The sequence below is a fragment of the Papaver somniferum genome, unplaced genomic scaffold (assembly GCF_003573695.1).
Source record: "Papaver somniferum cultivar HN1 unplaced genomic scaffold, ASM357369v1 unplaced-scaffold_132, whole genome shotgun sequence".
Lineage (NCBI taxonomy): Eukaryota > Viridiplantae > Streptophyta > Magnoliopsida > Ranunculales > Papaveraceae > Papaver > Papaver somniferum.
This window is the reverse complement of record NW_020622381.1, coordinates 22,051,720-22,076,244: the sequence shown is the minus strand read 5'-3', so window position 1 is coordinate 22,076,244 and position 24,525 is coordinate 22,051,720. Positions and strand designations below refer to the sequence as shown.

General features: G+C 36.4%; 2 protein-coding genes across 2 annotated transcripts; one reads left to right on the top strand and one right to left on the bottom strand.

Annotated features, from left to right (window-relative positions):
• The first annotated feature begins 2,672 nt into the window (after window positions 1-2,672).
• LOC113333142 (ATP-dependent RNA helicase DEAH11, chloroplastic-like) lies at window positions 2,673-9,705 on the top strand. Its single transcript, XM_026579645.1, has 4 exons — window positions 2,673-3,669; window positions 4,216-4,443; window positions 4,531-7,459; window positions 8,175-9,705. Exons 1-4 carry the CDS (start codon window positions 2,815-2,817, stop codon window positions 9,395-9,397), a joined length of 5,235 nt encoding a protein of 1,744 aa, XP_026435430.1. The 5' UTR covers window positions 2,673-2,814; the 3' UTR covers window positions 9,398-9,705.
• A 789-nt stretch (window positions 9,706-10,494) lies between these two features.
• Window positions 10,495-12,554, bottom strand: LOC113333310. Its single transcript, XM_026579822.1, has 5 exons — window positions 11,741-12,554; window positions 11,551-11,604; window positions 11,357-11,439; window positions 11,059-11,261; window positions 10,495-10,925 (listed from the first exon to the last, which is right to left on the bottom strand). Exons 1-5 carry the CDS (start codon window positions 11,959-11,961, stop codon window positions 10,653-10,655), a joined length of 834 nt encoding a protein of 277 aa, XP_026435607.1. The 5' UTR covers window positions 11,962-12,554; the 3' UTR covers window positions 10,495-10,652.
• Between the last annotated feature and the right edge of the window lie 11,971 nt (window positions 12,555-24,525).

Here is a 24,525-nt window from a genome sequence, read left to right as displayed (position 1 = left end):
ATTTATCCATTCCATAAGATTTTCCCCTAATAGAACCTGACTAGTTTAGGGCCTATAGAGATTATTTGAGGCATATCACTATAAGACAAAATAAGGCATTTTGAAGCAAAATGGAAATCCCTTTAGCAATTTTTTTCCTTAATGGCTAATTTACCCCTGATTGATTAGTGTTAGCTCGGTTGACTAAAAGATGTTTAATCTTGTTAACCTAGAAATCAATTAATCTTTACTCATCATCAAAACATGATTTTTTTTTTTTTGAAAAAATATCAACCCAGAATTGGTGGATGTTCATGCACTCATAGACCGATTCTAGGTTGATGTTTTCTTTCACGTATAACACCATGAACCGATACATATTACTCACTATAGAGACCTATTGTAAGAATCGGTAAGCACGATACATACACATAGACCGATTCCTAACACCGCACTAAAAGAATCGGTCCATACATGTGCTCATAAAAACTGATTCTAGGTTAAAAAATTATACAGAAAAGTTGTGCATTTTCCATTACGAGCAAGTCTTATGGTGGAAGAGTTCCATCTTCCATCTTCCACGCCACCTCAGCATTTGGAACCGTGGATGGAAGTGCAAGTGTAGTGGTGGAATAGTGAAAACGCTATTAAGAATAGCGTTTTTTTCTCAGCCGTTAGATTTCAACAACTCATCCTAAATCTACGGACAAAAAAAAAACGCTATTCTTATTGGCGTTCAGATGGATTCCACGAACCCTTCCACGAAACGATGGAACCTTACTTGGATTTTCTGTGAAAAACCCCAACTTGGAAGCCATTAGACTTGACATTCCATGGTTTTTCCACACTTGGAATAGGTTGGATTCCACCATAAGACTTGCTCTAAGAATCAGTTTATATGGACATTTACATGAACCAATTATGGGCCCAGCATTTAAGAAATCAAAGACTATATGTTCATATAATCCAATTCTAGCATGAAAAAACATACATAAAACTGGGTATTTCTTTCATATCAGAACCGAATAACATAGGCATGAATATCAATTGATTCTGGTTAAATATTCTTAAATAAGAAAATACATACAAAATAAATTAGTTGACGTGGTCATAAACATCGACCGATTATCATAGGAATCGGTCAATATGGACACGAATGTCGACCGACTATGGTTAAACACAAAAACCCAAAATTTTTTGCATTTTCAATTTTGAATGGATAAACCAATCACAGGTATAATTAAGAGTTGGGTTGCAATCGATGATGTTTAGTTCGAAAAAAAATTAAAAAAATAATGATGAAATTTCTTTTAAATCGATCGATGTAATTAGAATCTATTAATGTAGTTAGGTTTTAATTTTAGTTTGTGAGGGAAATGGTTTAAATAGGCTCCAACTTGGAAAGGATTTGAACATATGTCAAATATAAAAGATAAGGCTTAGGATTATATTTTAAGCGCGATGGTAACTTAATACTTTTATCTAGTTTAGACACCCCTTATCCTTAGTCTAGGTGGGTGAAGAAAATGGTGGACCTCTACTAAAACCAAAAAAATCTTAATTGTTTCTAGAAGCTCCCAAAAATTTGAAATCAAAAGCCCCAAACAGCCACCAAAACCGTCTGCCCTGGAATCTGTTGGAATACAGTCGGAATCCTGTACTGCCTGACGCATCACATGCCTACCAAACACCTTTTTCTTTTTAAGGAAACAAAACTAGTCATAAAAACCCAATGTGAACAAATTTGTGGTACAAAAATACCACTCAAATGTTGAGTTCCATTAAAACTCCATCTTAAACAAAATTGATACAAAAACCCCAAATTTTTAAAAATTGATATAAAAACCCCAAATTTCAAAATTGGTTTTATCAAATTTTATGATAAACAAAATTTGGTTTCATCAAATTCTTTGGAGTTTCACCAAATTTTATGATAAAACCAAATTTTGGTTTCATCAACCGCGAGTTACTTTTGTTTTGTTGGGGTTTTTGTGTTATTTTTGTTTTGATGGATTTTTTGTGGATGGATAGTGACACCTTTGGAATTATAACTCGCGGACCGGAAATGAAATTACTGTTCTATGCACGGAATCTTCCTTAACTCTTTCTGGTAGAGCACCGAAAAGATCTTCTGCGTTGTCGGAGCTGGATAGTCTTATATCCTCACCCTGGTGTGCGAATATCATGTCAATCCTAATCATCCCTTTAATAATTTAACCCACCCATTAACTCATTGTCAAATTAAAATTGTTTGTTATGGATGCAGACTCACGGTTGGGATAATGATGTTTCAACTTTCAGCTACAATGCTCGAAAAACAAGCCCTACAAAATATACGAAACTGATTCTCAGAATCAAAACCGTTAAAATTCGAAAATCCCACACGTAGCCTACAATTAACGGCTGTGATTAATTCTATCCGATAATTTTATCGAAATATAAAAGTTTGATAGTTTTAAGGTAAAACTTGATATTCTCTCCATGACAAACCACACCGTTTATTTCCTGAAATCAGTAAATCGAGGATGATCCAACGGTCTGAAGTAGACGAAGATCAACCCAACTGCAAAACAGCTGTTTTATGCAACACAGTTGGGCGCGAAATACAGTTTTCTTTTTCTGGACACAATTTTCTAGAGAGAGAATTTTTTTTTTTTAAGTTCTAGGTCGTTTTAGTTTCCACTTTTTTCGTGTTTTCTTCTTTTCTCTTCTCTCTCTCTAAAATTTAAAATCACTTAAGGTAGGGACTAGGGTTTTGCTCGTGCCACCCAGATCTATATTTCAGCTACTAGGGTTTTACAAATTGGAAGAAGAAAAAAAATTCAGCAGAAAAAGATGAGCCGAGTGGTTGTTTCCGGAGGGTGTCGTTCCGGAAGAGATTTTCATGGAGGTTTTCGATCAGTGAAACGGATAACTCATCAGGACAGAGGTAATTACTCGAATAGATTTGATTCTGGTAAACCTAATTATACTGTTGAGTTACACTCGGATACTAAGAGATTAAAAACCAAAGAATTTGATGTGATTATGAAAGAGTGTAGAGTAGGTGTGAGTAGTTACGATAGTGGGTATGATACTTTTCCAGAAGGTAAAATTCCGATTAAATTGTATTTTAGACAATGGAATGATGCCTTAGATACAATTATTAGGTTCTGGAGTAAAAGATTAGAAGGTGTTCATGTACTTAACTCGATTTTCCCAATTCTGATACCTAACCTCTTTGTGTGTTCTGAAAAAGATGAGATGATGGATAAAATGAAGGGTTTGTTTGTTAAATATGTCAAGGAAAAATTATTGGAAAGTGAAATTATGAGGAAATTGGGTAAGGAGATTAAAGTGATTACTGAAGACATTGCGAAGATACAAGATGTTTTGAGAAGACTTGTTAGGTTGCAGGAATTTAATGAACATATAGCCAAGAAAGATATGTTGGTTGCGAAAAGGGAGTTGATTAAAAAGAGATTGGATGGATTTAGGGAAGCAATGAATTGTATACTTGGTCATTTACAAGATTTGCATGTAGAGGGAAATGGATATTCTAGTGAAATTGATGTTTTAAAGTTGAATAAAGATGATTTTAATTGGAGTCAAATTCATTATGTGTTGATGCGAGAGTGTAGACGGCTCGAAGAGAGTTTGCCAATTTATACCTCGCGCAGGAAGATTCTGGAGAAGATACATCTGCAACAGGTAATGCTTGTATTTTACTTTTGTTATGTATTTGAATTGAGTTGTGTAGCGGGTTTATGGAGTTGATATATTTTTTAGTAGTATGATTGAGTTAGTGTATCACAATCAGAAATAGATTGACAAAAACATATCTTTTCCTTAATCATAGTGTTATCTTGTTTGTACCGTTATATTGTCTTAGCTACATTTTCAGTTTTTTGTCCAAATTTTGGAGAGATTCTGGTAGTACTCTCTAATTATAACTTGTTACAGTTTTACTATGTTTAAGTTATTAGCTACTGCTGTAAAATATGTCCTAGAAACTGTGACGCTCCCAAGATCTATAATGGATTTAATGCAACCTTTTCAAAACATAGGAATTGTGTAGTGCAACAAAGTCGGTGTACCATCATAAACTAGGTTTTGTCCAATCATGTGCTAGGTTTGAGTCAACTTTCACTCTGGTTCTATCTAAACTCTAAACCAAGTGTGAAATTGCGAGATGTCTGAAAGAGGCTGGGCTGCTTTGCTGTCATAATCAATATTTACTCACTCTAGTTAACATAGGTAATCGTCTTGATTGGGGAGACTGGTTCTGGAAAGAGTACACAGTTGGTGCAGTATCTTGCTGATTCTGGACTAGTGGGTGATGGGTCCATAATATGCACCCAACCTCGCAAAATCGCTGCTGTTTCGTTGGCACAAAGGGTTGAGGAAGAAAGTGAGGGGTGTTATGATAATAATTCTATCAGCTGTTGCCAGTTTTACTCGTCTGCACAGAAATTCAACTCCAAGGTAATGTGAACATCTTGATCTGAAACTTAAATATAAAGTCTTACTCTTGTATCATTTGCTTCCATTACAATAGTTTATCCTCTACAGGTTATATTTATGACAGATCACTGCCTACTGCAACACTATATGAATGATGAGAAATTGGCTTCGGTTTCATGCATCATTGTTGACGAGGCTCATGAAAGAAGCTTGAACACAGATCTGCTGTTGGCCTTAATTAAAGGGTTGTTACTCAAGAGGACTGAACTGAAACTTATTATAATGTCTGCAACAGCTGACGCAGACAAGCTTTCTGCCTATTTCTTTGGGTGTGATACAGTTCATTTGGTTGGGAGAAACTACCCTGTTGACATCGAATATGTTCCCGGTGAATTTTCAGAGGCTTTCTCAACTTTAAGACCCTATTCTGGTAACTGTCCTCTATATGTGTCTGAAGTTGTTAAAATTGCAACCAGGATACACAAAACAGAGGAAGAGGGTGCTATTCTTGCTTTTCTAACTTCCGGGAATGAAGTAGAATTGGCTTGTGAAAATTTTGGTATACCAGATGCAATTTCATTGCCTTTGCACGGAAAGCTATCTTCGGAAGAACAAAGTCGCGTGTTTCAGAATTACTCTAAACGAAAGATTATCTTTGCGACAAACATAGCCGAGACTTCTTTGACTATCCCGAGTGTTAAATATGTGGTCGACTCTGGTATGGTTAAGGAAAGTAGGTTTGAAGCCAGCAGTGGTATGAATGTCCTTAAAGTTTGTAGGGTCAGCCGGAGTGCTGCAAATCAACGAGCTGGTCGTGCTGGTCGAACATCACCAGGCAAGTGTTACAGGCTATATTCCGAGTTTGATTTTCAGTCGATGCCCTCACATCAGGAACCAGAGATTCAAAGGGTTCACTTAGGAGTTGCAGTTTTAAGGATTCTCTCCGTAGGCATTACAGATGTACAGGAGTTTGATTTTGTTGATGCTCCTAGTCCTAAGGCAATTGACAGAGCCATCAAGAATCTAATCCAGTTGGGTGCTATTTTGGTGGATAATGGTGTTTTTAGATTAACTGACACTGGTAGAAACATAATAAAATTGGGAATTGAGCCCCAGCTAGGAAAATTAATCTTCGATTGCTGTCACTTCCGTTTGCGTAGAGAAGGCGTCGTTCTTGCCGCTGTTATGGCTAATGCTAGTTCTATATTCTGCAGGGTCGGGAATGAAGAAGATAAGTTAAAATCAGATTGCTTTAAAGTGAAATTCTGCCATCACAACGGAGACCTCTTCACTTTGCTCTCTGTATATCAGGAGTGGGAGACCGTGCCTCCAGAGAAGAAAAACCATTGGTGCTGGACAAACAGCATTAATGCAAAATCCATGAGAAGATGCAAAGACATAGTACAGGAATTGGAATGTTGTCTTAAAAATGATTTTGACATTATTGTTCCAGGTTACTGGTACTGGAAACCAGGTGAAGAATCTGAGCATGATCAAAATTTGAAGAAGGTTATACTTTCATCTCTTGCAGAAAATGTGGCCATGTATTCTGGGCATGACCGACTTGGTTATCAAGTGGCTTTATCTGGAAAGCATGTTCAGCTTCACCCTTCATGTTCATTGCTGGTATATGGTCAGAAACCTAACTGGGTAGTCTTTGGGGAACTTATATCCATGTCGCATCAGTATTTGGTGTGTGTTACAGCTTTTGACTATGAAAGCCTTTCTACTGTCTTTCCTCCTCTTCCATTTGATATCTCACAGATGGAGAGAGGGAAGCTTCAGATGGCTTTAATTACTGGATCTGGCAATACTGTTTTGAGAAGGTTCTGTGGAAAGGCAAGCAGTTCTTTACTTTGCCTTGAGTCACGCCTTCGAACAACTCTCAAGGATGACCGGATTAATATTGAAGTAACTGTTGAAGGAGGAGAGGTTCGAATATTTGCTTCATCAGAACATATTGAAATGGTTTGTGGTGCTGTGAAAGAAGCTTTGGATCTCGAAAAGAGATGGTTAAGTAATGAATGCATTGACAAACTTTTGTGCCGTGGGGGCCCCAGTGCTCCTCCTTCTGTAGCTTTATTTGGAGCTGGTGCTGAAATCAAGCACCTGGAGTTGGGAAACAGATATTTAGCTGTCGAAGTTATCTACGCAAATGCTTCTGTTGTTGATGATAAGGAACTATTAATGATGTTTGAGGAACGTCTATGTGGTATTTCTGGTTTCCACAAGTATGGGGGTAACAATTGGCAGGATCGTGAGGATTCTGACAGGTGGGGCCGGATAACGTTTCTTGCTCCAGAAAGTGCTGAAAAAGCTGTTGCAGAGCTGAATGGAGCTGAATTTGGTGGTTCTCTTTTGAAAGTATTACCTTCACATACAAAGATGGGGTCTGATCACAGAACAATACCAGACTCTGGTATTAAGGCCAGGATTTCATGGCCGCGCAAGTACAGTAAAGGTGTTGCTTTCATCAGATGTGCACTCGAAGATGCCCAGTCTATTATTGATGATTGCGCGAACCTCGTAATCGGTAGAAACCATGTTGTATGCGAGATCAGCAAGAAATACCAGGATTCTGTCGCAATATCTAAACTCGACAAAGAGGTCTCAGAGTCAGAAATCTTTGAAATTTTAAGAAATGTAACAAGTAAAACAATTCTGGATGTTCACTTGGTGAGAGGAGATGCTGTACCAGACCTATCATGGGCTGCTTGTGAAGAAGCACTTCTTAGAGAAATTGCTCCTTTCATGCCTAGCAGGATCCCTCTTACCAGTTGTTGTCGTGTTCAGGTGTTCCCCCCTGAACCAAAAGATTATTCAGTGAGAGCCTTGATCACATTTTATGGAGGATTATATCTGGAGGCAGCGAAGGCTTTGGATAACATCAGAGGCAAAGTACTTCCAGGTTGTTTCTCATGGCAGAAGATCCAGTGCCATCAGAAGTTTGACAGTTCAGTATCCTGTCCCGCTGCTGTCTATTCTTTCATCGGGAAACATCTAGATTCCTTATTTGAAAGCTTCAGTGGACGTGACGGTATTTCTCTTGTATCCTTATCTTAAAAATATGTAACTTTATTATTTTTCATGATATGTTGGTTAGGACGATTTATACACCCCAGGGCTGAATATCCAGAAACAATTTTTTTAGGATTTATACAAATTCCTGGTGCATATTGACTGTTAATACTATTTTGCGCCTCTGACCTCTTTGGAACACCATCATATAATTTGGCATGCATTCACGTCGCTCTCTGTTAATATGCTGTGCTTGCGCCCTGTTTTTTTTTATACTCTTTGGTGCATTTCCCAAATGCACTAGTATACTCATCTAGACTTGACTTTCAGAGGAGTATTATTCTGGTACATTTTTAATCTTCGGTAACGGTATAATAGAGAATAGTACTCCTCAGATGTAGACTTGACTTTCACTGTTTTGCTGTCTGCTCTTGTTAAGTTTATCTGTCCAAATTTATAATTCTATCTGTGTACCCGCCTCCCATTTTTCTCAACCGATTAATGAACTTAGATACCTTTGGACTGGCCTTTAAAATGGGGTCAGATTAGCTAATAACTGCCATTTTGGATTTTAGTACCTGGTGGGTGGTTTACTTAAGTCCTATCTTATAATTGATTCTCGTGCACTCACATAGAATTGAAGAAAACTTATCCGCACTGTGTCAAATTAAATTATCTTTTACTAATCAGATAAACTGGATTCTTATTCAAATCCGAATTGCCTTTTCGCGCAGATGTTTACTACGATACTGAAAGAAATGAGAATGGCTATTATCGAGTGAAGATATCTGCAAATGCCACAAGAACTCTTGTGGAATGTAGAAGGCCACTGGAAGAGCTTATGAAAGGGAAGATTATAAATCATGCTAGCCTTACTCCACGAACATTGCAGCTCCTTTGTTCTTTAGATGGAGTAGGTCTAATGAGATCAATACAGCGAGAGACAGGGACATATATTTTGCATGATAAACAGCGAATGAATGTTAGGGTTTTTGGTCCTGAAGATAAGGTTAGTAAGGCTGAGCGTATGTTGGTGGGGTCCCTAGCAAGTCTTCACGAACAACGGCAACCTGAGATCCGTCTCCGAGGTTCACATCTCCCTTATGATCTAATGAGAGAAGTTGTTTTGAAGTTTGGGCCCGATCTTCATGGGCTCAAGGAGAAGGTTCCTGGTGCTGAAATTACATTGAACATACGCCGGCATGTTGTCTCCGTCCAAGGGAGCGAGGATATGAAGAAAACCGTAGAGGAGATGATTTATGATATTGCACGTCCTCTTGCTGGAAATTTGCTTTCTGGGTCTGAAGGTGAAGAGTCTGCTTGCCCCATTTGCTTGTGTGAGCTGGAGGAATCTTACCAGCTTGAAGCATGTTCTCATAGGTTCTGTAGGTCGTGCTTGGTGGAGCAGATTGAGTCCGCAATTAAGAACCAGGATTCAATTCCAATATGTTGTGCCCACAAAGACTGTAAGAATCCAATACTCCTAACAGATCTCAGGTCTCTGGTTTCATCCGGTAAGTTGGACGAGCTTTTTAGGGCTTCTGTTGGAGCATTTGTGGCATCAAGTGGTGGCATTTACAAGTTTTGTCCATCTCCCGACTGTCCATCTGTTTATCGTGTAGCAAATGCTGAAGAAACAAATTCAGCGCCGTTTCTCTGTGGTGCATGCTATGTCGAAACATGCAGAAAGTGCCACCTAGAGTACCATGCTTGCTTAACGTGCGAGGCATACAAAGTATTCAAGGAAGATCCAGATTCTTCGTTACTACAATGGAGGAAAGGGAAGGAGAATGTGAAGACTTGCCCTAAGTGTGGATACACAATAGAGAAAGTAGAAGGATGTAACCACGTTGGGTGCAGGTGTGGGGGTCATATTTGCTGGGAATGTTTGGAGTCCTTTAAGAGTAGCGATGATTGCTACAACCATCTGAGGGATGTTCACAAGTCCATTGTTTGAAAATTTTAGTGTAGTTTTCGGTAGAAAATGAGAATGTACAAATGGGAATGGGTGTATATGTGCGTATGTATAGTACTACCAAGCTAGTTACGTCAATACATAAGCCATCTATATACAGGTAGATGGATTTGTTTCGTAAACAGACATGGTCTGGAAAAAAGCTATATAAACGGGGAGATGGATGTGTTTTCGTAAGCAGACTGGTCTGCAAACGTCGTTGTTACTCGTTTTCTTGTCCTGTTGAAATTTTTTCTCATGATCTGTCCTAATTCAACATGTTTGTTTGCTCTAAAAGCTGAAGTTGTACACTTGTACTTGGATCAGTTATTATGCGTTACTATCTGTAGTAAGGTGAGATGTTTACACAGTCGTGCTAGACAAATATTGCTGCTCAGAGTTCAAATGTCTTTTGTAGACCTTATGCAGGACAACCAAACTCGGTACTTCTAACTAATGATGGATGAGATTGGAACCAGGGATAAATAGAAAGCTCTTTAATTAGTTCTTCAGGGAAGTTTTTAACAGGGTGCTTTTGCAGCATCCTCCATTGGCCGAAAAGGCCTATGAGAAACCTGAAGAAGCATTTATGATCTTAAAGGGTCTCTAGAAAGAAAAAGAAAAAAAAAGACGTGGTGCTTTCCCTGTTAACCTGTACAAGGATCTGATAAAACCAAGCTAGTAATAGTCACTCGGAGGAAGATCTTCGGAATATTCAATCTTCAGATTTTGTCAAGTGTTTCAAAAACATTATACCTACAAGACATCATGATTCGTCTTCGTCTGTGTTGATTAAAAACCTCACTACAAAACCTGTAACTACTTCTTTCAGTTCATAGTATATTCCTTGAATCTAAGTACTGCCTTGCCTAATAGGAAAGGTCAGGCACCAAACTAGTTAGATATTATTTGTGCTGCCTCTTTCAAAGATGCAGGATGAGCATTGATTTTTCATGACCACACGAGTCTTTGCATGGGATTTAAGGTGATTCCATGGAAAATTGGAAATCGAACTCAGCAGTGATAGCCAAGTCTATACAACCGGACAAGACCATAATACTAAGGAGATGCACAATTTATGTATTCAACACTCACATGTGCAAGATATAAGCATATTCTGAAAGAATGTAATAATTCATTACAACTATGTATAAATCTAATTTAAAGGAATATAATTAGAAATTATTTTACAAATAGTCCAAGTTGTGCATTGACCACTCGAACACTTTTATGATAACCTATATAAAACTACAAACTTCTACTTGTCTGATTGTTGTTGTTCTTTTTGTTCTATGACTTCTGTGGTGGTAGCAGTTGTCATAGTAATTCCCTGATTCACAACTGCTCCTGGTTCTCTGACTATCTTGCTTTCCTCCTCCACAATATTTTCTTGATTCTCATTTTTGACCTTTTCAACGTCTTTGACTTCTTCTTCATCCTCCCCCTCTTTCTTGGCCTCTACGCTCTTTTCTTCTCCTTCTTCCCTGATTTTCTCCAACCTTTCCTCAGCCTCTTCTTCTAGTTTCTCAATCTGCATGCAATATAATATTGATTAGATATGCATTAAAAATCTTAATTACTTTGTTTAAGCAAAATAGTATAAATATCGAGTCATACAAAGATTTTGGATTATTTAAGATAGATATAATTAAAGATAAAATTACCTTGTGAATGATCTCATCGGCTTTATGTGCACTATCGGCTACATTTTGTGCCACATGGTAAACATTACATACTGTTTCTCTAAGTGGCGAACCTTCTGGCAAATGTTCGGCAACTTCGTCCGCAACTTTTACAATTCCGTCAGCAACTTTCTCCAACACCTCTGTTCCTGCATCGATCACGCCCACAAATGTTTCCACATTCCCTATAACATCAAAAAAAAAAGTTATCCATTATTATGTTTGTTAAAGGTTTATATTCATAAAGACAAACTAAGCAATCAAATTTTAGTTCTCGTACTCTTAATTTTTAATAATGGACCCCATGGGTACTTCCAGAATGGTAGTAATATTGTTAGCAACGTTCCCAAAATCCAGCTTTTCCTGCACAGTTGCTTCAAATTTTAATAAACGTATTCATAGGGTGTAGGGAGATTAGTTTTGAAGATTATCGGGGAATTAATAAAATTATTGTTGTACTGTATAGATAATTACCAGCCATCATGGGAAGGTCCTGGAGTTCCGGTGCCTCCGTTGGCCTTCACATCCCTTCAAGAATCGAAGGTACGTTGTATTAGTAAACTAGTAAGAGTTTTAGCATTTTGGATAAACAAGAGAAGTGTTTTTTGTATAATTAACTAAGTAGAAAAATAAGACAAATATCTGGCGAAGAAAGAATCCTTACATCTTATTTTTATCGTTTGTTGTATGTTGATGTTCTGCACGGATTTTCAGCGGTAACAACCCGGAATTTAATAACAAATTACCGCCATATTTTGATGTGGAAGTCTTCAAATAGCTCCGATTCGAGTTAACGATGAAAGAAACGCGTGATTGATGACGAGCAAGAAGTAGACGATCACTGGATAAACCAAAAGAACCTACAATTCTTGTAGTTGAACACATGACTCTTTATTTACGTTTAATCTCTCTTCTGAATGTATGTGTATATGATCACCACGTACGTACCTCACTGGATTATATAGCTTGATGTAACAATTAATTAGATCTCTCTTATAAGCAAAATAACGTAGCTTGGGTTTCGAAGTTAACTAAGAGCTTGGATGATGTTTTTTTTTTCGAAAGAGAAGTTTTTGAAGAACTTTGTTGGCAACAGATAGGTTATATATATGCAACAAGTAAACGGGCTTGGAAAGAAAGATAGAGAAAGCAAGAAAGAATATTGTAAGTCGTAAGAACCATCTAAGCAACTAGTATATTATATAAAATTAAAGTGTAATTATCCAAACGAAACGAGAAATTTATTTATGTATACAGAAAAGAAAAAAAAGATTAAATTGAACAAGGGACCGTATTAGTGTTAACCAGGTCAAAAATCTTTTGGCTTACTTCTTACAACGAACCGATGAAACGTGACCGTGACAAGAACATTCGTAGAATTTCATTTAAAAAACAAGACTTGACATTTGTAGAAAAAAAGAACAGATAGCTGTAATGTCGTATGGATCGCCCAGTCGGTGCCTTCTACTAGATTTGTTCTTTTTCATGAATCTGCCGAGAAGGGAAACTTTGGGTTAAATGGGGATTTGAACTTCGGTTTCCTTTCTTTTCAATCCTTTTTAGTACGTTTTTGAAGAGAAATGCATCATACACCACCAAGTCAAGTTCTCCATGGACACGGCAGAACTGACTATTAGGTGAAGGTCTCATATATTTCACGAGACCTAACAGTTAAACTTGAGATTCGCTCCATCCCGTCTCTCAAACCATCCCTAAATGTAGGGTTGTCAATGGATATCCATTACCCGGAACCGGACCCGCTAGATTCAGGTCCGGTTTCGGGTCCTAATGTTGGACCCATTAACAACTTAGGACCCGACGGGTAATTACCCGATTGGACCCGGATTTTAACGGGTCTAAACGGATAATACCCGTCGGGTATCCGCGGGTATCGGGTATCAGGTTATTCATCCTTTTATTCATCTTTTTAGCAAAATTATAAGCATTATGTTAGTTTTGGATCTTTTTAGCAAAATTATAAGCATTTGGATCTTCAGGCTTGATATTTAGACGACGGGACAATCATTGGTGATACGCTGATGGTTTCCAAGGCTTTTAACATCATACAGTCCGAGGGGGTAAGCTTGGTCTTCATCTCAACATCTCTAAAACCGAGATTTTCTGGCCTTCAATGGACTCTCGTTGCATAGATGCCCTTCCTTCCCAGGTTAGTAGACCGATGAAAGGTGTTAAATTGCTTGGGGGACCTGTGAGTCCCGATCAAGGGTTTTGTAGCAATCTGATTCAGTCAAGAGTTCGCAAGACTATGAGTTTAATAGATGCGGTGAAGAAGCTTGATGATCCTCAACGTGAGCTTCATTTTTGTGCAGGGGTATCTAAGCTTTATTTCTCCATGAGAGCCACTTTTTTGGAGCATCTTTCAGAGGCGCAATCTATTTTTGATTCCCACCTTGCCTTGCACTTGCGTCATATTGTGGCAAATGATGACCTGGTATGGGACCTTTGCAGCTTCGACTTGCCTCTCTTCTTCTTAGATACAGTGGACTGGGTCTGTATTTTATGGAGGATGCAATGCATCATTGCTTTTTGGCATCTGTTTCCCAAACTCAGCCTCTCCAGTCCATTATCTTGCGTAACTCTCCTTTGCTGGGCCCAGACCCCGGTTTACAAAAAGCCATTGAATTGTTCTCTAATGTTTGTCCCGATTCCAACCCCGACTTGACTGCCCCCCATCCCATGAAGAATTTGGCAGTTAAATATTTTGAGGTTGTCATGAAAAGCATGTCGGTAAAATTTTCAATGTCTTTGCGTGATTGTGCTTTATGGCAGTGCAATAAGTCTAGACATGCTCAAGACTTTCTTAAGGCTCTTCCTATCGAAGGTCTTAACCAGAGGGTAGGTGCGCGACAATTTAGTGTTGTCCTTTGTTATCGTCTTGGCATTCCACTTTTCTCTGCAGGCAGTCATTGCTCATTTTGTAACTGTGATATAAATTGCTTTGGTGACCATGCCTTACATTGTGCCCACGAGGTAGGGCTCAAATTCCGGCATGACCTTGTTCGCGACACCATTTGTGATATGTGTTTCCGTGCAGGGGTCCCAGACAGGAAAGAGGTTTCCTTGGGCCTCATGACTGATGATGGTGTTGCTTTGCGTCCTACTGGCATTTTTTGTTTATAATTGGGACAATGGTCATGACATGTGTTTGGATGTCACTGAAGTCTCTCCATTTACTGGTGGTGGTGTCCATTTGTTCCTGCCTGGTTTAACCCTAAGCAATGCCATTCCACGCAAAAACAAGAAATATCTTGACAAATGTGCAGCTCAAGGGTATGGGTTTGGTACTCTGTCCTTTTCCACGTTTGGTGAACTCAGTGATGACACAATTGAGTTTTTGAAGAGACTGCACAATCATTTGTCTAGATTTGATGTTAATGTAAGGAGATGTAATTTCTTTTTCATAGATTAGGGATAGTTATTCAAAAAGGTGTCGGAGCCCAGCTTGTTGTTAGGATTCCAATTAGTTTCTTACCATCTTCGTCTGTTGTCGATGATTTTGAATAAATCTCATTTTTTTTTTCATTTTTCATTTTTTTCTTACATTTAATCTTTATTTAGTACATTAATTAAGAAGTAATAATAAACTTTTACAAAAACAATTTAGATTTAAACTAAAAAGAGAAAGAAATTGAGTTTTTAAGATCTTTTTTCATAGTTTTCTTAATACCAAACGGGTACTCGGAACCGACGGGTACCCGGGTCTTTAAATGGGTCCGGTTTTGGGTCCACAAATTCAGGAACCGGACCCGGAACTGTTAGGAACCGGACCCCTCATTTATAAGTAGGGACCGGATGTAGTGATACCCGGTAAGACTCGGACCCATTAACAGTTAACCATGCATGCAACGGTGCATGCACCAACATGGTTCCCTACGTAGTACCTAGTACCTACCACGTTGATGAAAGTATACTAGTGTTTATGACGCCGCTCTCTTCATTTTTCTATGGAGAATAATGATATTGGTGGAAAAAAATATTACTATTCAGTTTTGTTTGTTTGCTTTCGTTTATGTTGAATGGGAGATACGTAGCCGCCGCCTATGCGTGTAGGCTTAGCGACCACGTTTTCTATTTGATGTGGAAATTTCTTACTTCTGTGGGGATGGACCATCATGGATGTATACAAAAAGTGCAAAAATACAATATGCATATTTATGCACCGTCACTTGTAATGCTATGTCAGACCCAAGAATATTGGATATGGAAATCGTTGACCACCATCCACATTCACTATCTGGAATGTCTTTGGTGATTTGATGACCTCGCGAAAAGTCAGGTTTACTGTTCATTTATCCAGGTTTTGTGTGTTACGGAACGCTAGCGCGTTTCTGTTCTTCTTGGTCTGAGAACATTTTATGAATCTCAGTAATCAATAGTATTTGAATTGGCTGTTGTGTCGCAAGAGATTTGTGTTTATTGTATATGTTGATGTTCTTTGTTTTTCAGTATTATCCAGAGTGTTAATCTTCTTTGTTTATTAAGGGTGCGCACTGTGCATTATGCTGGTTCGTCACATACTGTTATTACTGTAATATTTATTAGCCTTGGCTTGTCCTTTGATATAACCAGGTCAGCAGATAAGATCATTTCACAAGGAGAACACCAAAAGAACTCTTTCTCTAACTTTGACTATCTGGTCGTTTTAGAGGTTAGGTCCTAAATTGGTTTACGGGTTTAGTTAAGGCCTTACAAGTTGCAATCACCCTTTAACTTTGATGAAAAAAAGTCAAGGCCGAATATTTGTACGTGAAACACTAAAATACCCTCGAATGTTTTTATATCGCACTGTTATACTTTCATTTTATCTCATGTACGAGGTTCTTTAATAAATTGTTAATAGTGGGAGCAGTTGGTTCAACTAATTCGTGTGCCATGAGATGAGCTAATTCAGAGTTTTCTAAAACGTAGCGTTTGAAAGGAAACCAACGAATTTGTGGATTTTCTTTTAATGTTAGGTATAGAATCATCCAAAAGAGATGGATAATGACATTAATATTGAGGGATTTCGTTTTGGAGTCCTGGATTACTTCATTACACGAATATATGCCAACTTGTGAGCAAATGTGGTTATCACTTTACCAGTTTAAGACTACTATTTCTTTTCTATTTCCGTTAAAAATGCACTGTAAGAAGAAATGATTAACCTTTTTAGTTTTTCTTGATTTTCCCAGGCATACTTAAACACGACACTCTAGCGTTTATTATTTTTATCTTTATTCTTTTTTGATAAAGTCATGCCGAAAATTCCGCCGAAAATTCCACCGAAAAATATCTCGAGAAAAAATTGAACGGACTTTACCGGCTTTCTCAACATTGGGATTATTACCTAGAAAATGTGTGTAATTTCAGGATTTCCTTTTCGGTGAATGTAGAGTTGTTGGTGAAACAAACTAACTAAGGCCAAAATTAGGATTTTTTATTTTATTTTATTATATACTAGCTGCAGGAAAATGTCATTACATTTAGGTAGTAGACTATGGTATGGTTTTGAGTTTGGATTGTGAATTTTTCGATTTGGGTTGCTTGACTATTGAACCTTAGATCAATTAAAATTAGCATTATCTTATTTTTAGGTCATTTGTAACTTTTTATGGACACATTTTATCCTTTTATTTATAATACAAAATAGAAAGGGGTTTTGATCACAGATGGTCGGATAACATTTCGAGAGACATCCGATGGTGATATGATTTGTAATCTCTTCTCATTAAATTCCTTTGATTAAATAGAAAGTTAAATTTTTTTTATGGTCATTGTTTATGTCTTTTGGGATTACAACATCAAATGATTTGTTTTATTATAGGATTATGAGGTATTGTCAGAATGACATATTGATTGTCAAGCGGCTGATCAAAAATCATAATCCAGAGTTTGATTTAGTTTTCTACTTCTAGGCATGCGAATCGTGCAATACCAAACTAACTCCAAAAGGAAATCAGAATGCCCATAAATGAATCAAAAATCAATAAACACCCAACTCATGGCTGATTTAATGCCTTCTGATATAATATGGGGAAATTACCTTCCCACTTACATTTTCACACGCATCCTGAATTATATAAGCCGTGGAGATTACCTTTCCATTCACGTAATCATACCCATGCTATTACAATCACACATCACTCTCTAGGTTCTCTATTGTATTATATGTCGTTAGTCTATGCAATAGGTATTTACTGTTTGTATTTGAATACCGTTTTCTTCTCGAATTTCATTTACCCATCAAGATTGTAATGGCTCTGTCATACAATAACTTTTTGGTTTCTTAAATGTACCTTTGTGATTGTTTTATACAGCTAATCTTGACTCGATGGGAATCTGTAGATTTTTGTGCTGATATAGTATTGGATCGCCATATCCAGGGTGTTCTCACAAATTTGATGGATCTATGATGCGGTTGCTATCTCATTATGACATTCCTAAAAAGACAGTTGTTGAGGCTGAGGTAATTATGACTATCTGTAGTTGTATAAGTTCGCATTTGTGATTTAAGTAACCTTAGATTTTAATTAATGTTATTTGTTTTAGGCACTGAATATTAATTGGTTTTTGAAATATCTTAATGGAAAGGATGAGATAAGCTTTAATTAAACTACGGAATATGGGGTTTGTTTTGTGAGTGGATCATGAGAAATTCTTTTTTGTGGTTTGTTTATATGTAAAGAGGTAATTTTAATTTTGCCATTATTCAGAGGTACCAGTTTCTGATTTTGTGTTGGTTACAGAAAAACACAAATTAGTCCTTTATGATTCTGTCAATTCCTTCACTATATTTGACCACCTTCTTTGGTAAGTCAACCATAACTGATTTGTTTTCTTCCACAAAATTTAAAGAGATACAATAGTAAGCTGTAGTTTGAGAAAGAATTAGAACTATGAAGAATAATTTCAATCATTTAGATTTAATGCTTGTATTTAAATTAAAACAAATATTGGGAGAGTTTTGCAGTTATTGTGAAGCTTCTCCTGATATTCCTGTGAGGGTACAACAAAAAAATGCCAACAATATCACTTGACAGTTGATACGAAAGGACCATGCCTTTGTTGTAGGTAGGAAAATCGAAGCTTGAGTTAGAGAGCCCCCAAAAGGAATAGAAGTCTCCAAGCATATATATATAGTTCGTTTTCTAATATTCTTGAATTTTGTGTTATTTTGAGTAGGATAATGGAAACCAATATACTTTGTTCTAATAATAAATGACTTATGGACTATATGTAATTTGAATTGTTTGATTCCAGTCTATTATGATATTCTATTCTGATATGTTGGTGATGTAATTTGATTGTAAAGTTTGATAAAATCCAATAATGCACTACTATATTCCTTATTCTTTTAGACATTTATAAAAATACCATGTTGGGTTATTTTGGTTGGCGAAACCAATACCGTTACATCACAGGTTAATTATTTTAGTAATCTAGTCTTAACAATTACTATAAGCCTTTAACATTATATTGTTTGATACTCCCTCGGTCCCAAATTAGATGACCTAGTTAGTTTTAAATTTTGTCCCAAAATAGGTGACCTATATCATCAAACAATAAGATATTTTTGAAATTACCCTTTTAATTGATTATTAGTATAAGAAATATATATAATAATTTGAAATACATGTTTATATTCGTTAGGTAGGTGTTTTAAAATGCTTTCCAGTGGTATAAAGTTTACGAACATCCGTTGTATAGTTTGAGAGATAAATTATTTCTAAATTTTACTAGTAATTATCTTTAAGGATATAATTGTAAAAAATACCAAAAATTTCTCATCTCTTTTCCTTGCCTTAAGAATTGTGCAAACTACAACTAAGTCATCTAATTTGGAACAGAGAGAGTATATATATATATATATATATATATATATCGGTGGATTAGTATAATGGTTAGTTAGTCCCCCTAGATACTATCAGCAATTACAAGATCTAGCGATCGAACCCTTGTGAGGAGGGCGAGAACATGAGAATCATTAGGTCACTTGATATGCTATTTATTTACTGATATGCTATTATTTTATTTATTATATTTCTAAGTTACCAAAAATTTAATGATCTGTTCCCCATCCCCCGAGCTTAAAGATTTTTTTTTTCTGGTTTTATAGTTCCTTAAACAATACCACAATAATTATATCCTTAAGCTTCTCTTTAAAACCATCATCGTCATGTATTCAATCAATAAATGTAAATTTTACAAGATTTAGAGGTATTCACTTTGAATTACTTCTTACCCACTCCATTCCAAAAAAATAGACTGGTTTCCTTATTTAGAAATGTCAAAAACATAGGTTACTTTCCATAAATGGAAATTAAAATGTTAAGAGTTTTATGAATGTACCCATGAAGGGACCACTTCTCTCTTTTTTTTTTTTTTCTTAACACAAAAAGGGGACCACTTCTATCTCCCTTTTCTTTCTAATATCAAATGAATAGGACCGTAATTAGGAAAAAAACATGAAAAACTGGTTACAATGATTAGTTTTCTTAATCTTTGTGCAAACCAAACAAGCCTGTTTTCTAGAAACGGAGGGATTATATATTTTTTTATTTTTTCCTGTTTTTTTAACGAATTGATTACGTGGATTTTCAGAGAGTTCACAATACAGTCTCCAATACACATTATTACTATGAGAATAAGAGAGATTTCGTAGTACGAAATTTTTGTTAGAGCATTGCGCAGTTGAACCCACGAGTTTTACAATCTCAACCTTGTTATCAACATTATATGATCAAAACTATATCTTCATTTGTAGTCTACGAAGTCAAGTATCTGACTGAGTTGGAATTTGTAGTTGAATATCATAGATCACCCTTGAAGACCGAAGATCGACGAAGAAATTTTGTATCAGATATGTGAAGACTGAACCATTATATTTAACTCATTAACTTACCATTCTACCTGTTGAGACCATGCCATATGACTTCGAGTAGATTTACAAAGAAGAGTTTCGAGTCAAACTTGTCTTGTAAAAAATTTCGAAATATGATTTTAAGCAAAGATGTTCAATGGTCCTTAACAATATTGGTTCAATGAATTAATTTGTGGATCAATTGAAAATTTCCCATGCAAATGATGTTATCACTTGGGAATGTTTCAAACATCATAAAAGAGAAATATGAACTTCTGATATTTCTACCCAGGGTAGGATGGCAAACCAGTTTGCAAACCATAGAAATCTGAGTTTCAGAAATACAGGAAGGTTGGCCAACCAGTTCGAAAAACGCAAGTTCATGGGTACAGTTCACGAACCCAGTTGGCAAACCGTGGCAAACTGATTTTCAACTTGGTATAATAGGATAGCAGTTCGCGAATCCGGTTCACGAACCGTTGTCAGCTGACTTCAACAGTCTAGTAGGGTTAGCGAATTCAGTTCACGAACCCTAGTACCCTGACTCAGAAAAATCCATGCGGTTCACATACCGTCCTACCAACTGTCACAACAGTTTTTAGCAGATGCTCAAAGACTTATTATTTTAATATGTTTAGCATTGGTAGAACTCTCTTAAACATTTCTAGGACTTCATTGATCACTAAAAAACCTATGCATGTGCATCATGATTAAATTCTTAGGTGTTTAAACGAACATCAAATTGTTTTTAGTTCTTTGGATAACTTGCCAAACCGAACAGTCACTATACACGGTTCCGTAACCGGAATTAAATGTATATTCTTCCATTGTATTTTCCAAGAACTGAGTTTTCTTGATTATCATGTTATCTTAGCTTGGATTATAACCAACCCCTAGTCTTGGAAAAACTATAAATAGAGATTCTCTTTCAACTGAGAAATTCAATCCATAACACTTTGTGTCCTAGTTGATTCTAGAGTCGTCCTCTATTGACCTAGGTTTCCTGTGAGAAACATAATTAGGTCTACGACTAAAATACTTCGCTTTAAGGATTCATGAAGCCATGTCCGAGTATCTTTACATTGAAAGTTCATGTATCATGATCTTGCTTTCTGTAACCGAGGTTCTCGTAATCTCTTTCAGGCAAGATAGATAGAAACCGTAAAGTTATCTTCATCTCAGACTTTGTGTTTTCTCAAGATAGATATTTAAAAACTAATCTTAGTTGATATTTTGAAATTGTTCTTGATAGGTGGTTAAGAATATTGGATGCTCTTCGAGAATTGTAAGTTTCAGATTTGTGAGGTTCGCTAGCTTTGTCTACTGCAAACATATGTCCACACCTTGATATTTGATCTAAATGGAAATCAAATAGGATTATTTTTAGAGGGAGGTTGGTACGAAAAATATTCACTGTGGATGAAACAAATCTTACGATGTAAAGGACGCAAACTAAGGGAATCAAATGTGTAGAGCCTTGCGAGGTTCAAGAGACGTAAGGAGCGTGATTGTAACTGAATCGCTTGGAGGGTGGGTTTGGTCTCAACTACATTCCAGTTCGAAGTCTGATAGTAGGATAGTGTCTGTAACGGCTTAATACAATGTGGTTTCCATATTTGGACGAGGTCCCGGGGTTTCTCTGCTATTGTGGTTTCCTCATTAACAAAATTTCTGGTGTCTTATGTTTTTGCTTTTCCGCATTATATTGTTTATCTTTATAATTGGCTTTACATAGGTTTGTACGTATTCAATATAAGTAGATGCGCCTCCTTAATTGTAATCGATTACGAGACTTGTTTCTTGTAGAATTCGTATCTTTAAAGATAGATAACAAGTTTAATCACTTGGCAGAATTCCGATTATATTATTTGGATACGACTATATTTATCTTGGATATTGATTTTTGAGATCGTCAAAGTACTCTGCTTAACAATCAGGTTCACGGACCCTGTGTCTGATTGAGTAAAGGTTGAGATATAAACTTTATATACATATTTTCAAGGATCATTCCGTTGGTCTACTTGCAATTGTATTAAGTTTTGTATATATAGATTGTCGAACGAAAAAGTTGGGTGTATTTGGTATCCCTGCGTTTTCAATTGGTATCAAAACATATTAACTTTCACGTTTCCTGCATAATATAAATCCAAGTTATCAGTCACTTTCAAACGTCAATCACATTCAAATGAAACTGCTCGTGAGAACCACCCATCAGAGAGATACGTTAGCGTGAAACTAATAAAACTTCGAATTCCATAGGTTGCATTCCAAAAGTATTTTTGATAGGACATATCCTTACTGAGTTTTCTTGATTATCATGTTATCTTAGCTTGGATTCTAACCAACCTCTAGTCTTGGAAAAACTATAAATATATATGCTCTTTCAACTGAGAAATTCAATCCCTAGCACTTTGTGTCCTAGTTGATTCTAGAGTCGTCCTCTCTTGACTTAGGTTTCATGTGAGAAACATAATTAGGTCTATGATTTAAAGACTTCGATTTAAGGATTTATGAAGCCATGTCCGAGTATCTTTACCTTGTGAGTTCGTGTATCCTGATCTTGCTTTCTATAATCGAGGTTTTCGTAATCTTTTTGAGGCAAGATAGATAGAAATCGCAAAGTTATCTTCATCTCAGGATTTGCGTTTTCTCAAGATAGATATTCAAAAACTAATCTTAGTTGATATTTTGAAATTGTTCTTGAGAGGTGGTTAAGAATATTGGATGCTCTTCGGGAAATGTAAGTTTCGGATTTGTGAGGTTCGCTAGCTTTGTCTACTGCAAACATATTTCCACACCTTGATATTTGATCTAAATGGAAATCAAATAGGATTATTTTTAGAGGGAGATTGGTATAAAAAATATTCACTTTGGATAAAACAACTCTTAGGATGTAAAGGACGCCAACTAAGGGAATCAAGTGTGTAGAGCCTTGTGAGGTTCAAGAGATGTAGTGAGCGCCATTGTAACTGAATCGCTTGGAGGGTGGGTTCGGTCTCAACTACATTCCAGTCCGAAGTCCGATAGTAGGATAATGTCTGTAGCGGCTTAATACAACGTGGTTTCCATATTTGGACGAGGTCCCGGGGTTTTTCTGATATTGTGGTTTCCTCGTTAACAAAATTTCTGGTGTCTTATGTTTTTCCTTTTCCGCATTATATTTTTTATCTTTATAATTGGCTTTGCACAGGTTTGTACGTATTCAATCTAAGTAGATGCGCCTCCTTAATTGTAATCGATTACGAGACTTGTTTCTTGTAGAATTCGTATCTTTAAAGATAGATAACAAGTTTAATCACTTGGTAGAGTTCTGATTAGATTATTTGGATACGATTAGATTTATCTTGGATATTGATTTTTGAGATCGTCCAAGTACTCTGCTTAACAATCAGGTTAACGAACCCTGTGTCTGATTGAGTAGAGGTTGAGATATAAACTTTATATACATATTTTCAAGGATCATTCCGTTGGTCTACTTGCAATTGTATTAAGTTTTGTCTATAAAGATTGTCGAACGAAAAAATTGGGTGTATTTGGTATCCCTGCGTTTTCAATTGGTATCAAAACATATTAACTTTCACGTTTCCAGCATAATATAAATCCATGTCATCTTAAACATGCATCCAAATTATCAGTCACTTTCAAACGTTAATCACATTCAAATGAAACTGCTCGTGAGACCCACCCATTAGAGAGATAAGTTAGCGTGAAACTAATAAACCTTTGAATTCCAAAGGTTGCATTCCAAAGGTATTTTTGATAGGACACATCCTTACTGAGAATCTATGCATGTGGCCATATACTCCCTTCCCCAGCGAAGATTTTTCCAAATATTACCTTATTCATCATCACAATTAAGGTAATGTTTCTGATATTGAAAATTGTACAAAGGGTAAAAAAGTTAAGAGAATGAAAATGTATTAAAGAAAATTTTATTATAAGAAAAACCCACTTATTCGCTGAAATGACGAGGGTATCAAGTACACCATAATATTTTCGATATCAACATATAGGTATGATACCTTGCATGATCTAATATAGGCAGAGACTGTCAAGAAGATAATAAACCACAAAGTACACACTTTTTATATAGTCTAAGTTTGAAATTGGACAAAAACTAAAGGGATCAGTCCAAGTGTTGGATTAACGTACAACTTATTTAATTTTAATTATAACTAAGACACTAATCATACTTATAGGAAGTAAAATAAGACGCAACAAGATTTGTTAACGAGGAAAAAACAAATGCGGAAAATCCATCGGGACCTAGTCCAGTTTTAAATAATACCATAATTAAGCCGCTATACAAAGACCACTACCAACTTCGTATAGTTGAGACCAAGTAAATTACCCCTAGTTACCTAATTTACTCAGTATTCCTGCGCCTATACAACTAATCTGGTCAGCGCTCGTGAATCCTAAGATAGACTTCAATGTCGTAAGTTGCTTCAGCCACTGTGAAGACTTCAAGCACTCAACTCTTTTGTATCGTCTTCCAGATAGTAAATTACTAATCTGTTTGGTAACCTCTTTATCAATCTCAATAAGTAAATCATAGATTTATGTTGAGTACATCAAAGGATCTTATG